Here is a 13,753-nt window from a genome sequence, read left to right on the forward strand (position 1 = left end):
CTCTACCTACTTTTCTTTGCAAAGGCTGTTGAGGTCATCGAACCTCATTTTTTTATCTTTAAAGATGCCCAGCATCGCATCTATGTAGCTTTCCTTGAAGGAAAGCCCGTAGCTCTTGAGGATTGCCTCCACATCATTCTTATCTATGTGTCCCTTCTGGTCTCTGTCCCAGGAGTTGAAGACATCCAGATTTCCTGTCCTTTTAAGCACCAGGGAGTCAAGAATGGAGTTGAAGTCGTCTCTTGTCACGATGTTTCCAAGGGACTGCGTCAGCTGGGATACTTGCTGGGAACTCACATCAAGAAACACAATCTCTATGAACTGCTTCAGATCTTCGAGAGTCATCTCATTTCCATGGGTTACCATGTCGTATATCCTGTCTGACTCATTTCTTTCCAACATGTGGGCTCTGGAGCGTGGACCAAGAAAACACAATTGGACTGTAGCTCGTGAGATTGATGTTTGTTGTTTTGTGACGGCAATCAAGTTGAATCTGATATATTAAGGATATATATGAGGAGAAATCCCATGAAATGACAACTTTGGAATGAGCATATCCAGCCTCGAAAACAACCTAATGAATGCTATATATGGAAAAAGAACAGGCGTTCCTTCGATTTCTAAATATAAATAAGGTATAAACACGAGGCTCAATGGTTAGAAGGAGCTTGTACTTTTTGGCTGTCATGGGAGTTGTGAGGAGTAGCAGTGGCCTCTACATACCCAGTGTTGTTTTACAGGAGTTGGGGATTGCATCCTCTCAGGGATGTCTTATGATTGCAGAGACCAATAATGGAAACTTTGGGATTGTAAGTAGTGGATTAGAAAACCCGGTGTACATCACAGAGAGCCCGCAGGGGCACCGCGAGGTCAGCTGGCAGCCTGTAAGAGGAGAAGATAGAGCAGTTCCAATCTATGCACCCAGTGCAGAAGAAGTAAGAGAGAGCATTTCCTCGGTAAGAGGAAGTGAGCCAGGCCAGTACATTGCACCTCAACCAACAGGATTTGTTCCTGCCTCTACTCCTGTGTTTGGAACTATCGAAAGCGCATCTACGGCAGGAGCAGCTGTGCCTGTAGAAGGAGTGTTTGTAGCATCTACAGAAAACCCCGCCAGCACGGGGTCCTCCTCTACATCCACATGCCCACCCAAGGGCACAGCCGGTACCACCGATAACAAGGGAAAAGCCGGTGGTGCTGCTGCAGATGACAAGAGCAAGAGTTCTTCCTCCTCTTCCTCGAAGAAGAAGAAGAAGGGAGCCAAGAGTCTTGTGGCACTTGGAGCAGTTGCAACTACGGCTCTGTTCTCAATTGTGATGTAAATAAATTTTCAAGCATCAATTCTAGCGTTCCGGCTCTAGTAATAGACATTCCTGTGATTCTCTTGTCCTCTTGGGGTTCCAAGCTAAAATCCCCCTCGTAATAACCCCGATAAAAATGCCTTCCGAAGCAAAGTATACATGGGATCAGGAGCTTAACGAGATCAATATTCAGTTTCCAGTAACTGGAGACGCCGATAGCAGCGCCATAAAGATCAGAATTGTGGGGAAGAAGATTTGTGTAAAGAACCAGGGCGAGATAGTCATCGATGGAGAGCTTCTGCACGAAGTGGATGTCTCGAGCCTGTGGTGGGTGATTAACGGAGACGTGGTTGATGTGAATGTAACAAAGAAGAGAAATGAATGGTGGGACAGCCTGCTGGTGGGATCTGAGTCTGTCGATGTCCAGAAGCTGGCTGAAAACAAGCATGCTGACATGAGTATGCTAGATGCTGAGGCCAGAGAGGTTGTGGAGAAGATGATGCACAACACAAGTGGGAAGGACTCTGAATAAACCATGTGATCAAAGTTTCTGTGGGACTATTTATGCCCATCTTTTTCAGGTCTGGGAAAATATTTCAAAAAATAAACAGAGAGGGGCTATGACGGCAAAGGAGATCAGGAAGATGATGGAGAAGGAAACATCAAGGGTAAAGAGCCTTAGCTTCCACCCAAGCAAGCCTGTGATAATTTCTGGGCACCACAGTGGGTCTATAAGGGCGTGGGACTATCAAATGAATGTCTGCATCCATGAATTTCTCGAGCACGATGGATCTGTCAGGGCTGTCTTATTTCATCCGCGGGGAGACTTCTTTGTGAGTGGAGGAGACGATAAGATCATAAGGGTGTGGAGCTACAGCGAAAGAAGAGTTACAAACAGGCTTAAGGGCCATGATGATTTTGTCCGGTCGCTGGACTTCCATCCAACAAAGCCATGGATCCTCAGTGCATCCGACGATCAGACAATAATGGTATGGAACATGTTGACGGGGAAGCTTCTTGCAACAGCCAGAGGGCATTGCCACTATGTCATGGCGGCCAGGTTTCTGGGGGAGGAGTCGATTGTGAGCGGCTCGCTGGATCAGTCTATAAGGGTCTGGGACTGTAAAGGATTGAAGGAAGGAAGCAAGAAGAACTCGTTGCTGCCCGACATAGTTATAAAACAGATTGTCGATGGGCATGATAGGGGAATCAATGCAATAGCAGTCCGGGGTGAGGTTTTTGTCAGTGGAGGAGATGATAGGGACATCAAGTGCTGGGAGTGGTCTGAAACTTCAGTGTGGGAAAAAGAGGTGATGTATAACCACCAGGGGCCTGTGACCGGGCTTTTGTGTGATGGGAACCATGTTCTAAGCTCTGGAGAGGATGGACTGTTTTCGATATACAACATGGAGAGTAGGAAGTCTGTTGAGTGTCGCACGGAAGGAAGATATTGGTGCGTAGCTAGCAGAGGGAATTTATACGCGGCAGGGCATGATTCAGGATTTGAGGTGTATCTCTACTCTGAGCCCAAGATTGTCTGTGTAAATGACGGGGGGCTTTTCTATCTGAAGGACTCTAGAATCTACTTCAATGACTTACGAACCGAGAAGATGGTTTACAATGCAAAGAAAGGCGTGGTTTCGATCTGTGCTAAAAAGGAGTACTTGCTTGTTCAATATGTTGATAAGTTTGATGTTGTTAAGGATGGAAAGGTTGTTTTGAAGGAGCCAGGGGAGGGGCTTCTATTTGAAAGTTCAAGCGGCGATGTGGAGCTGATTACAAAGAATGAGGGTGGGGTTTACAGAGGTGAGATAGATTCAAAAGGTAGAAGTCTCCTTTCCTGTTCGAAGGGAAAGATGTTTAAGGGAAATGACGAGTTCTTTTTCCTGGTCAGCGGAAGGAGCATTACAATGTGCTTCGTCGAGGGGGAGGAAAAAACGTTTAGTATTCCATTTAGCCCGTCCAAGACGGCTTGCTCCGACAATAGAATATCGTTTATTGGGAGAAACGACATCTTGATCTACGATCTGGACCTGAATGTTGTAAACAGCATCAGCGAGATAGTCTCTATTATTGATGGGTTTTTCCATGAAGACATTTTTATCTATGCAACCTACAGGCACCTTAGATATGCATTTGAGGATTCCGGGGTGCTGAAGAGTGTTGACAAGAAGATTGTTCCATTTGCTCTTGAGGAGGGAAAGGTGATTTATTTTCTGTCTGACGATGGAATCGAGTGTGCCGATGTGGATTTTGCAGAGGTAAGGTTCAAGAAGGCTGTTATGATGGAAGAGGACATTGTTCCTCTGATTGAGGAAGGAATGATGCCAGGGCTCGCGCCCCTCTCGTATCTTGTCAAGCAGAAAAAAGGAGCATTGGCTCTTCCATACATCAAGGATAGTAGGCAGCGGTTCGAGCTTTGCCTCAGCGATCTGAGACTGGATGAGTGTATGGAGTACTGCATGAAGGGGGGAGATGCAGACATGAACAGAAGACTCGGCGAGGCGGCTATAAGAGAGTGTAGGGTAGATATAGCAGAGAAATGCCTTGAAAACATCAAGGAATGGAATATGCTGTTTATGCTCTATGTGTGTTCGCGAAGCGACGAGAAGATCAGGAAGCTTGCTGATAAGGTAGATGCAACTACAAAGAATATGATTATGATGTACCTAGAAGACTTGGATTATTTCAGAAAGATCGGGGTTATTGGGGAATACGGAGATAAGGATTGGAAGAGGAAGCTAGCATCCGGCGATCAGGAATCGAAGTACGGGGAGGAAGAGAGTAAAGACTTTCCGTCAACAAGTACAGCCGTTCTTGACTCTCTTGAATACCAAACATCTAGTTCGGATGGGGTTTCATGGGGAAATGGGTATGATAATAAGAGCCATGTCTGTCTAGAGGACGAAGCATGTCTGGACTTGGTTGGCACGAAGGAGACACATGATGGTAAAATCTTTCCCGTTGATCGGAGATCTTTGGATGGAAGTAACTGTTACGAAAGCAGCGAGGATGTGAATAAAATAATGGAGAAGGGACTGTCGTTGACTACAGAAGGAAAGTTTGGCAAGGCAATTGAGGCTTTCCGGGCAGGAATTGTGAAGATTGCAATCTACATCAGAGACAACAACGCAAGTGAAGCCTTTCTAGACGAGAGAAAGAAGATCGGATCGTATCTTTCTGGGCTTGTTGTTGAGAGAATAAGAAGGAAAACAGAATCTCCTCTAAAGAACATTATGATGGCAAAATACTTTTCCGACCTCCCTCTCGAGAGAGAACATCATATTTTGGCTTCGTCTACAGCAGTCATGGTGTTCAGAAAGAACGGGAATCTTAAGCAAGCAAAGGAATTGGCCATGTCTCTTAAGAGCGATGGCAAGTGCAGCAAAGCTATTGAGAAAGCTGCTGAAGAGAAGGATCCAGAGGATAGGTATGAACTTCCTAAAGGTGTGTTTTGCCACGATGTTCTCGAGATAAGACCCAATGCCAAGACTTGCCTACTATGCTTCGTCAATAGCTCTAATGGCAATACATGTACAAGCTGTAAGGTTGGTGTCCTCAAAGAACAATAAAATACTGTGCTATTCTACATCCCTGCTGACTTTATTAAATGAGCTTCCAAAATTCAGATTCCCTTAGACATCCCTCGGGGATTATGAATAACAAAGAGAAACTACCACTAAGCGGAGATCCTCGCGGAATCCTGGGGCTTCCTCAAGAGCTGGTTCCAAAGATCATGGGCCATTTGAGTGTAAAGCACATAAAAAGGCTGATGAAGTGCAACTCGCTTCTTTATAGAAGGCTGAGAAATGACTTTTCGCTGTGGAGATGCTTCACATCTGGAAGGTATCCATGCATTGCTGGGTACATCAGTGAGATTAAGAATAGATACACATTGATGAAGAACATATCCCGATCTAGGAACGAAAGAAGCGTCGACTTTGAGACCAACCAGTCGGACATCACGTTTATGCAGATTGATAAGGACAAGGTGGCATGCTCCTCAGATGACCAGACCATAAAGATATTTGGAATGGACGGAAGGCTCATAAGAACGTTTGTTGGGCATAAGGGAGGCGTGTGGACCTTCATGTTCAACGACAAGTACCTTGTAAGCGGAAGCACAGATAAGACAGCCCGGATTTGGGATTTGTGGACAGGGTGCACTCTCTGCGTTCTTATTGGGCATAAGTCTGTTGTCAGGTCCCTGAAGATCTACGATGATTACATAGCAACTGGAAGCAGAGATGCTGAGATAAGGATTTGGAATTTCAGGGGAACGTGTCTCAACGTGCTGAAGGGGCATACGATGAGCGTCAGGTGCATGGATATGGGAGAGAGCTATCTTGTGAGCGGGTCTTATGACGGAAGTGTTGCCCTGTGGGATTACAGAAGGGGAAAGCTCCTGAGATACCTAAAGCCGCACTCTCTCAGGGTGTATTCTGTCTCACTCTCGTCAAGTTATGTTGCATCTGGAAGCCTAGACTCCAGTGTCCATGTCTCTACCCTTGATGGAAAGTTACAGTGCTCGTACAGGATCCACCGCTCATTAGTAATTTGGCTCAAGTTTGTTGGCAGCGGTCGTTTCCTGCTTAGTTCTGGAGCGGACGGGATTTTATGCAAGTGGGATGTTTTGGAAAACGCTCTTGTATACAAAATAGAGGAAAGTGGGCACATAACGGCCCAGGCGGTGATTGAGGATCTGCTGATAGTCGGGACCAAGAGAGAGGTAAAGATATACAATCTGAGTGATGGAAGCTTCATTAGGACACTTTTCTCCACATCGTCTCTAATAAGCAAGGTTGAAGTGTCCGGAAGATGCATATCCATAGGATACTACTCTGACTCTGGCGCTTGCAGATTGGTAGTGTTTAACTATTAGAAGACGGGAGCTGGTACAAGACAGAGCGCAATTGCCAGCCCTTATAAATGCTCCACAAGCAGACACCTGAGGATGTCATCACAAGGCAGTTGTACCACAAGCTTGCTGACGAAACACTGACGGACCTCTCGGAACAGCTGGACAAGGAATTGGACGGCGGATATGCAGACTACAAAGACGGTAATCTTCAAATTAAGATTGATAATGTTGGCGAGTACATGTTTAACAAGCAGCCAGCATCAATGCAGATATGGGCTTCATCTCCAATAACAGGACCCAGAAAGTTTGATATATGTAGAAGGCATGAATGGATTGATTTGAAGAGTAACACCTCATTCAGCAGATACATTGAAGAAGAGCTAAGGAGAATGCGAAGCAAAATGGCTGGAAAACACAAAAAGTAGGACAGGCATCCTTCAAGACGATGCTTATTAAAGTAGAAATCTTTTATTCCACAAAGCCTTTAATCTTCTAACCTCTTCAACCTCAATACCCCTTACATGTGCTCAGGAGCTTTTCCTTTTCCTCGATTGTTCTCATTGTAACGTAATATGCCCTTCCTGTCTTCAACGCAGAATAGAGTTCACAGGAGATATCTCCAAGAACATAGCAGGACTTGTGCACAACCATCTTACAATCTTTACATTCGAATCCTTGATTGACAAGCCCATATAAAACCTCATTACAGAAATCACAGAGAACTCCCTGGGGTACTGTTTTAGGGGCAAACAGATGGTTATTAAACTCATAAATCCTGATGGGATCCTCAGGGATGTTCTCGACCATCGTACTTTTTCTGCACCTTTCAATCTCCGCCTTCAGCTGGCTTATTTTTCTGTTCGATCCTTCAAGCTGCATGTTTGCCTCTTCAAGTGTTTTGCCTTGAAGTAGAGCTCTGATCTTTTCTATTCCTTCTTTGATCGCCATTTCTGTATTGAGATCCTCCTCCAGAGACTTTAGGCTTCTTCGTCCAGATGAGCTCACACTCTTGACTTCCTCATTCATAAAGACAATCTTCAGGGTCATCGATATCTTCTTCTGAGGAAGGTGATGAAGCTCGTTTGGCCTCAGCTCCCCAACATAGACGTTAGAGATGTAGTGGGCTTCGTCTCCAACCCACAAGCGATCCTCCTCTACTTTTACAACCGTAGGCTCTCCATTGGTGAGATGGCATGAAAAGGACTGCTTGACGGCTACTCTATGGACCTTTGACTTTTCTCTTTTCAGAAAATTCAGCTCCTCCTCCACACTCTTTCTGAAAAGTATCTCCTGATTAAGTTTTTGCTCGTACTCCTTAATCTCTGCTGCCTTTAGCCTAAGCTGTCTTTTCAGACCGTCCAGTCCTCCAGACTTAAGCTTTTCTGTAAGGCTCTTGTTCTCAGATTCAATCATTGCCTTTATCCCAAGAATCTCGTGGTACTTCTCTTTATAAACCTCAGCTTCAGACCTCAATCCTTTGTTCTCCGTGCTTAACCTGCTCATGGATTCCTGGAGATCACTAAGGATGTCTGCCATCTCCTCTGCTTCTTTCCTGACCTCATAGATCGGCATGGAAAGATCCTTAAACAAAACACCTCTTTTCCCTAGATCCTCAATAGACATATCCAGTCCCGCTGTCTCCGCGGACTTCCTTTCTGCAATGGAATACTCTTCTGAAAGAAAAGCCTTGCTATTCACCTCCTCGGTTATGTTCTTTAGCCACTTCCTGTATCTCTGAAGCTCGGCCTTAGCCACCTCTAACTCCTCTTTTTCAACCAACAGTTGTGTCAGCACTTCCTTGAGCTCTTTCTGATACCTCTGGGCTTCGTCTCTGGAGATCTCTAGCTTTACTCTGGTACTTTCAAGTTCTGCATTCATGTCCGCCAATTCCTGGTTCTGCAAGTCAATAGACTCCTTGTTCTCAGAAATCTTAACTAAAAGATCCTCGAGAATCTGCCTATTCTCCTTGATCATGGAATCAACCCTGTCACTCGTAGGGGCCGCCTTCCCCTCAATCATGCTGCTGAACCTGGATACAAATTCTGGGTCAAACGTAAATCCTACAAATGGCATGTAGTTTCCCTTCACATTCAGCTTCCTCTTCTCGGCATCAAACTGGGTGTCAACAAAATGGGACGTGTCAGAGTCTCCATTGACCTCAGGAACAAAGGGAGGTTTGAGCTCCTTGAGTCTACTCCAATCAACTCCTTCAAAAAAGGCATGGCTCTTGATCTCCTCAATCCTCATCCTCCTGTCCTTTGCTGCTATTAGGCCCTCAATCAGGCTTGTGAGCTCTGGAGATACCTTGAAAGGAAATCCAAACTCAACCCTTGTTATTCTTCGATACGTTTCCATCAGAGTGTCTGAGTAAAACGGCGTGGTTCCATAAATCATCTCGTAGATTATGACACCAAGCGTCCAGAAGTCAACATCCTCTCCATACTCGCATTCTTCGTTCACCGAGCACAAGACATCCGGAGAGACATAGTCAGGAGTCCCAACCGTAATGGATGATCTCGCCTTTCCATCCTTCATTTTAATGCAGCTGCCAAAGTCCGCTAGCTTTACATGTCCATCAATTCCGATGAGCACGTTGTCTGGCTTCAGATCCCTGTGTATCCATCCCAGCTTATGGAGCTCATCAAGTGCAGCAACAATCTCTGCAGCATAGAATCTTACCCAGTCCTCCTCTAGAACATCCTCCTTCGATAGTAACCCCATAAAGTCTCCTCCAGGAATGAAGTCCATCAGATAATAAAGGTACTCCTCATCCTGCATCGTCATGTGGGCACACACAAGCCACTCACTCCCAATGCAGTCAACCATGGCCTCTTTCTCCGCCATGAACAGAGCAGTGTGCGGCTGCTTAAGGACTAGCTCCTTGGAAACTCTCTTCATAGCATAGATCTTTTCTCTCCTTACAAGAAAAACCTCGCCATACCCACCTTTGGCCACATTCTTGACAATCTCGTAGTCGGAAGGCTTGGTCTTTGCTTCGACAACCTCCTTGAGCCTATCGACAGGTACATTGATTCTTTTCTCGGATATCTCGTGATAAACGGCTTCCAGGCAATCTCCAATTATGTTTATCCTCTCCCTCTCCATAAGGACTTTTATTTTTAATGTTTTTACAGAGGAGAAGATCTAATGATCTCAGAAGTTGGCTGGGAAAGCAATCACATTTCACTCGCATAACTACTAATGCTCAAGCACCCAGAAGTCCTTGTAACCCATAAGATCGTGCAGAATGGGACTGCTTGCTTCTGTGGGGCAGGAAGTGTAGATGCCTTGGGTTTCTAAGCTGAGCTTGTACCGCCGAACTTTGAAGCATGCCCTGATGCTAAGCTGATCTCTGCAGCCTCAAGCTCATCTAAGATCGGTATCATCTTGTATTCTGAATCAAACAAGCATTTCCTTGGCGTTGTTTTGTGGGTTACAAAATCGGTACGCAGCCCTGGTCCCTAAAATGGCATCAGGCGAGAATTTGGCGCCGCGGGACGCAAAGGTCATTTCTGTGATTCTTAGATCCTTGGGAATAGAGGAGTGCGAGCCGAAGGTGATCATACAGCTATTGGAGTTTGCGTACAGATACACCACAGACGTTCTAGAGGATGCATTGTTGTTTGCAAAACATACAGGCAGAACACATATTACCACAAGTGACGTCAAACTTGCTCTGCAAACGAAGGTAGGAAGGCACTTTGTTCCTCCTCCTCCAAGGCAGTACCTGTCGGAGATATCTACAATGGTGAACTCAAAGCCGTTAACAATCCCAGACGGAGAAAACCTTATCAGAGTTCCTCCCTCATCCTCGGCACTATTAAATCTCGACTACGAAGTCCTCAGAAAAGACAGCGACAAGAAAAGGAGGATTTACTAGGAGTCACATGAAGATACGCTAATTAAATCTCCCATAAGTCGTAGAGCGCCCTTGGGCATATTTGGTTTTATTCCATAAACAGATTATATAAGGCCTCCTTTGCAGGCCTCTGGGCATCTTCAAGCAGACTGATATACGCCTCAACTACAGGTCTATCTATCCTGAAAACCAAACCATCCTCTTCAACATTCCTAAATACAAATATCAGCTTGTTAATTTCATCCTCTTGGAGTTTGTCAAGTACTTGCAGCTTCTGCTGTGCCCTTGGATCCCCTTTTAAGTAGATCTCCAGTATCTTTGTCCTCTCTTCAAAAGCCCTATCTATCTTTTCCTTGAACGGGCCGTCCCTTCGCTCCAGACAGCTGTAAAGAAAATCTACTACTAGGGACTTCTTTTCTGTAAACGACTTCAGATGCATCCTGGATATAAGCTCTTCAGACGGAGCAAGGAGCCTTGGAATCATTCTATTAATCAGTTCAGATATGTTTGGAACATTCAGTTTCTTGATCAAATCCACCAGAATTCCGGGAGCAAACACCGATCCTCCGATGCTGAGGCTTATTCTGGAGTCAAGCACAAGCGATTTCGGAATTTCGGCCCTATCGCTATAGAACTCAGCCGTCTCTCTTCTGATCGCTTTATGTATTCCGTCATCCTCGTGCTTGGAATTTATAAGTCTTTCCATCATTCGAAGGTATTCTTCATCCTTGTCTTCATAGTGCAGCCTTGGGAGCTTTCCATTGGTTCTAGAGATAAGTGCCTTGTACTTCTCCATAGACAGCTCCTTCCCTATCATCGATTTATCGCTGTTGAAATACTGGTTCCGCAGTTCTAGGGCATTCCTTAGCTTTTCTTCGGTGTAGTCAGACTTTTCCAGACAGCTGTTGAACCGGTTGAAGGCCGAAGGATCCTCAAACAGAAGTTCCTTCGCAACAAATACGGTTTTCCTAATGAATTCCTCCAACAGCTCCCTACTGAACTGATTCATCTCTGAAATGAACACCATCGAGTCTATAGATATGAAGCCTTCATAGAGAATCTCTCGATTCAGGTTTGTTGAAGTGCCTAGATAGGCACCACCATGCTCACGGGTGTCCGTCCTTACTTTGTTTCCGGAGTCATGTGCAACTAGTGCATTAAGAAAGAACTTCAAAAAGTCCATTGTTTTACTATTTTAGTTTCTTAAATGGCAGGCGTTTCAAGTCGTATCTGTTTGGAGAGGATATTTAATGTTGGCTATTTGTACATCGGGATTCCAGACCAGACTGCTTTTCTATACTCCGTATACTCGGACGATATGGAGATCATCTCTCTTTCGCGTTCTTTTATTCTTGGGAAAATCCTGTTGTTCACAAACCAAAGAAATGCGGCAAGAGAAATAAAGCAAGAAAGATATGTGCAGCAGGACGCCCAATATAATATCAGCGCCGAGTACAATGGATGTCTAGCGTATTTGTATGGACCGCTTCTTTGTATCTTTTTCCCTTCAACCTTGTTGTCTGCTACATATCTTAGAGTGAAGCAGAAAAGCGTAATAGAGAAGGTCAGCCCACACGCTGCAATGGCCTTAAAGACTCGGGTCCCAAGACGCCCTGCTGACCTCGAGATAAGAAGACTTTCGAGAAACAGGGATCCAAAAAGAAGGATGGAATCATTGTGTTTGAGAATCTTCATGCCAAAGTCAATGTTTCTAGCCTTTTCCCTGGAGTACACAAACACCAGAAGCGATATGGATGAAACAATATGGAGTAGCGGATAGCACCCAGTGCGAGAAATTCCTGCCATGAACAAGGATCCAAGAGCAAAGTAAAACGATGGACACTCCATTTAGGGGCTTTATCTGTCTTGCTCTTTCTAAGTACAAAGGAACACAGAGGATCTTATGTAGAAGGCTTATCAACGAGCACCCTGGTAGACTCTCCAGCCTCTGCTGAGGAGTCATACGATGGCCCGTGGGAGATGCGGGGCTTATCACGTAGAAAAACATTCCCTTGGATAATGGCTAGGAATTTTAACAACAGGAAAAGACTGAAGTCAACAGAAACGGCAGAGCTGGGAAAAATCCTGTACATGTGCCAAGGACAGCTTGTGATAAAACTGGCTGCAAAGGACATTCCATATCCAAATTCTCCTGTCCTAGATGCATCCTCAAAAATAATAGGAAAGGTAGACGAAATCCTGGGGAGAATAGACGATGTGCATGTGACCATCAAACCGGATGACCAATGCAGTATTAGCAAAGAAGGAGAAACGCTGTTCTCTTATGCAGACAAATTCATCCCAAAAAAGAGGTTTCTGCCAAGGGAGGAAACTGAAAAGAAGAAAGAAGAAATGGACCGCATCAAGCCCAAGCCTAAGAAAGATCAGGCTTCCAAGGGCAATAGGCCAAGAGCATTTGGGGGAAAGCAAAGAGGATCTGACAGGAAACCTGATAGGAAATGGGGCGTTATACAAAGTAACTGGAGCAAAGGTGGAAGGAAGGCCGAGTCTAGAAAAGATCACGGGAGCAAGAGACCTGATGCTAATAGGGTCAAGCCCAGAAATTAAGACGCGCTTAGGCAGCAGGCGGGAAGTGATTACGAAGAGTTTATTTTTTCGTTGCTATACTTACTGGTTATTTCAAGCATCTTCGACTCGTAGTACTTTCTCTTCTCTATCAGCTTCTGCCTCAACTCCACAATAGTCCTTTCGTCCTCCTTGATTTTCTTCTGTATTTCCTTTGTCAATCTTCTGTCGTCCTCCCCAAGAGCCCCGGGCTTGCTGGCTATGGACAACCCTATTTCGCGAGTTTTGTATTCATCATAGAATACCTCCGTTGTTTCCACAAGCCTTATGAGGTTTTTTGCTATTAGAGAGTCAACCAGGAAATAAAAGTCGTTACTTTCCACCTTCTCGGGAAACATCGTTCCCCATGGATACTCTCTGTTGTGCCCGCTACTATCCCCGGAGTTTACATTCTTTGCGATGATAAAGAAAGGAGACTCGGTCCTGGAGATCTTTTCCTTCTCAAGTATGTCCAGACGGAAAACATCGATGTTTTCCATCGACAAGACCTCTACGATTCTGTTTCTGCACTCTTCCCTTTCAGAGTCGCTTAAAAGATCGCTTTTCCCGACAACAGGAATCAGATTACAGATCTTTGATATTTCCTTCATCGTCCTTATATCCACTAGGCTTACGTGCGATGGATTGGGCTCCAGGAAATAGAGACAGATATGTATTCTTTTGTCCTTTATCAGCGATCTGACGTTTTTTCTCTCCTGGTCTAGGTAGTCCCTGAAGTTGTCCTGTATCAGCTCGACAATGGGGTCCCAGCACCCTTCGTTGCAGACGCCATCGCCTACGCCATCTACCTCGGTTACTGTGACTCGTGTTTGGAAGTCATTCTCCATGACGAAGAACTTGGATATCTGAATGTTGATAAGCGAGTTCCTGTGGAAGTATTTACTCTCCGGATCGTCAACAATGTCTTCGTCAAGTGCCCTAACAGTCTCATTGCTGTGGTGGCCATCCTCGGGTTTCAAGAAGGGGTCTGAGGATAAAATGGAGTCTCCAAGCATCTGGTTGATGAAAGACGACTTGCCCAAGCCGTTTGAGCCAACCGTCATTATGTTGAAGTCTATCCCGGCTTTGCAGAAGCTTCGGTATTTTACATTTGGAAGATTCGAGACTCCTATGCCCTTCTGCGCCATGTAAACAAACAATCATGCCCTG

The 13,753-nt window shown here is 45.1% G+C and overlaps 12 protein-coding genes across 12 annotated transcripts; 7 read left to right on the plus strand and 5 right to left on the minus strand.

The window, feature by feature from the left end:
* Positions 1-6: 6 nt before the first annotated feature.
* Positions 7-402, minus strand: ECU01_1260 (uncharacterized protein; the record flags this gene model as incomplete). The annotated part of the gene is made up of 1 exon (NM_001415216.1): positions 7-402. The coding sequence occupies one exon, from the start codon at positions 400-402 to the stop codon at positions 7-9; it is 396 nt and encodes a 131-aa protein (NP_001402214.1).
* A 251-nt stretch (positions 403-653) lies between these two features.
* ECU01_1270 (uncharacterized protein) lies at positions 654-1,319 on the plus strand (the record flags this gene model as incomplete). Its single annotated transcript, NM_001415218.1, has 1 exon — positions 654-1,319. The coding sequence occupies one exon, from the start codon at positions 654-656 to the stop codon at positions 1,317-1,319; it is 666 nt and encodes a 221-aa protein (NP_001402215.1).
* Positions 1,320-1,434: 115 nt separating this feature from the next.
* On the plus strand, positions 1,435-1,830 carry ECU01_1280 (nuclear distribution C-like protein; the record flags this gene model as incomplete). Its single annotated transcript, NM_001415221.1, has 1 exon — positions 1,435-1,830. The coding sequence occupies one exon, from the start codon at positions 1,435-1,437 to the stop codon at positions 1,828-1,830; it is 396 nt and encodes a 131-aa protein (NP_001402216.1).
* Positions 1,831-1,918: 88 nt separating this feature from the next.
* ECU01_1290 (uncharacterized protein) lies at positions 1,919-4,870 on the plus strand (the record flags this gene model as incomplete). Its single annotated transcript, NM_001415223.1, has 1 exon — positions 1,919-4,870. The coding sequence occupies one exon, from the start codon at positions 1,919-1,921 to the stop codon at positions 4,868-4,870; it is 2,952 nt and encodes a 983-aa protein (NP_001402217.1).
* An 83-nt stretch (positions 4,871-4,953) lies between these two features.
* Positions 4,954-6,180, plus strand: ECU01_1300 (WD40 domain-containing protein; the record flags this gene model as incomplete). The annotated part of the gene is made up of 1 exon (NM_001415224.1): positions 4,954-6,180. One exon carries the CDS (start codon positions 4,954-4,956, stop codon positions 6,178-6,180), a length of 1,227 nt encoding a protein of 408 aa, NP_001402218.1.
* A 47-nt stretch (positions 6,181-6,227) lies between these two features.
* ECU01_1310 (ferroxidase) lies at positions 6,228-6,584 on the plus strand (the record flags this gene model as incomplete). Its single annotated transcript, NM_001415225.1, has 1 exon — positions 6,228-6,584. One exon carries the CDS (start codon positions 6,228-6,230, stop codon positions 6,582-6,584), a length of 357 nt encoding a protein of 118 aa, NP_001402219.1.
* An 82-nt stretch (positions 6,585-6,666) lies between these two features.
* ECU01_1320 (uncharacterized protein) lies at positions 6,667-9,264 on the minus strand (the record flags this gene model as incomplete). Its single annotated transcript, NM_001415228.1, has 1 exon — positions 6,667-9,264. One exon carries the CDS (start codon positions 9,262-9,264, stop codon positions 6,667-6,669), a length of 2,598 nt encoding a protein of 865 aa, NP_001402220.1.
* A 361-nt stretch (positions 9,265-9,625) lies between these two features.
* On the plus strand, positions 9,626-10,039 carry ECU01_1330 (chromatin modification protein; the record flags this gene model as incomplete). Its single annotated transcript, NM_001415229.1, has 1 exon — positions 9,626-10,039. One exon carries the CDS (start codon positions 9,626-9,628, stop codon positions 10,037-10,039), a length of 414 nt encoding a protein of 137 aa, NP_001402221.1.
* A 67-nt stretch (positions 10,040-10,106) lies between these two features.
* ECU01_1340 (uncharacterized protein) lies at positions 10,107-11,201 on the minus strand (the record flags this gene model as incomplete). Its single annotated transcript, NM_001415231.1, has 1 exon — positions 10,107-11,201. One exon carries the CDS (start codon positions 11,199-11,201, stop codon positions 10,107-10,109), a length of 1,095 nt encoding a protein of 364 aa, NP_001402222.1.
* Positions 11,202-11,275: 74 nt separating this feature from the next.
* Positions 11,276-11,866, minus strand: ECU01_1350 (uncharacterized protein; the record flags this gene model as incomplete). The annotated part of the gene is made up of 1 exon (NM_001415233.1): positions 11,276-11,866. One exon carries the CDS (start codon positions 11,864-11,866, stop codon positions 11,276-11,278), a length of 591 nt encoding a protein of 196 aa, NP_001402223.1.
* Positions 11,867-12,037: 171 nt separating this feature from the next.
* Positions 12,038-12,586, plus strand: ECU01_1360 (uncharacterized protein; the record flags this gene model as incomplete). The annotated part of the gene is made up of 1 exon (NM_001415235.1): positions 12,038-12,586. The coding sequence occupies one exon, from the start codon at positions 12,038-12,040 to the stop codon at positions 12,584-12,586; it is 549 nt and encodes a 182-aa protein (NP_001402224.1).
* Positions 12,587-12,615: 29 nt separating this feature from the next.
* ECU01_1370 (septin) lies at positions 12,616-13,731 on the minus strand (the record flags this gene model as incomplete). The annotated part of the gene is made up of 1 exon (NM_001415238.1): positions 12,616-13,731. One exon carries the CDS (start codon positions 13,729-13,731, stop codon positions 12,616-12,618), a length of 1,116 nt encoding a protein of 371 aa, NP_001402225.1.
* Between the last annotated feature and the right edge of the window lie 22 nt (positions 13,732-13,753).

This window comes from Encephalitozoon cuniculi, chromosome I (genome assembly GCF_000091225.2).
Source record: "Encephalitozoon cuniculi GB-M1 chromosome I, complete sequence".
NCBI lineage: Eukaryota > Fungi > Microsporidia > Unikaryonidae > Encephalitozoon > Encephalitozoon cuniculi.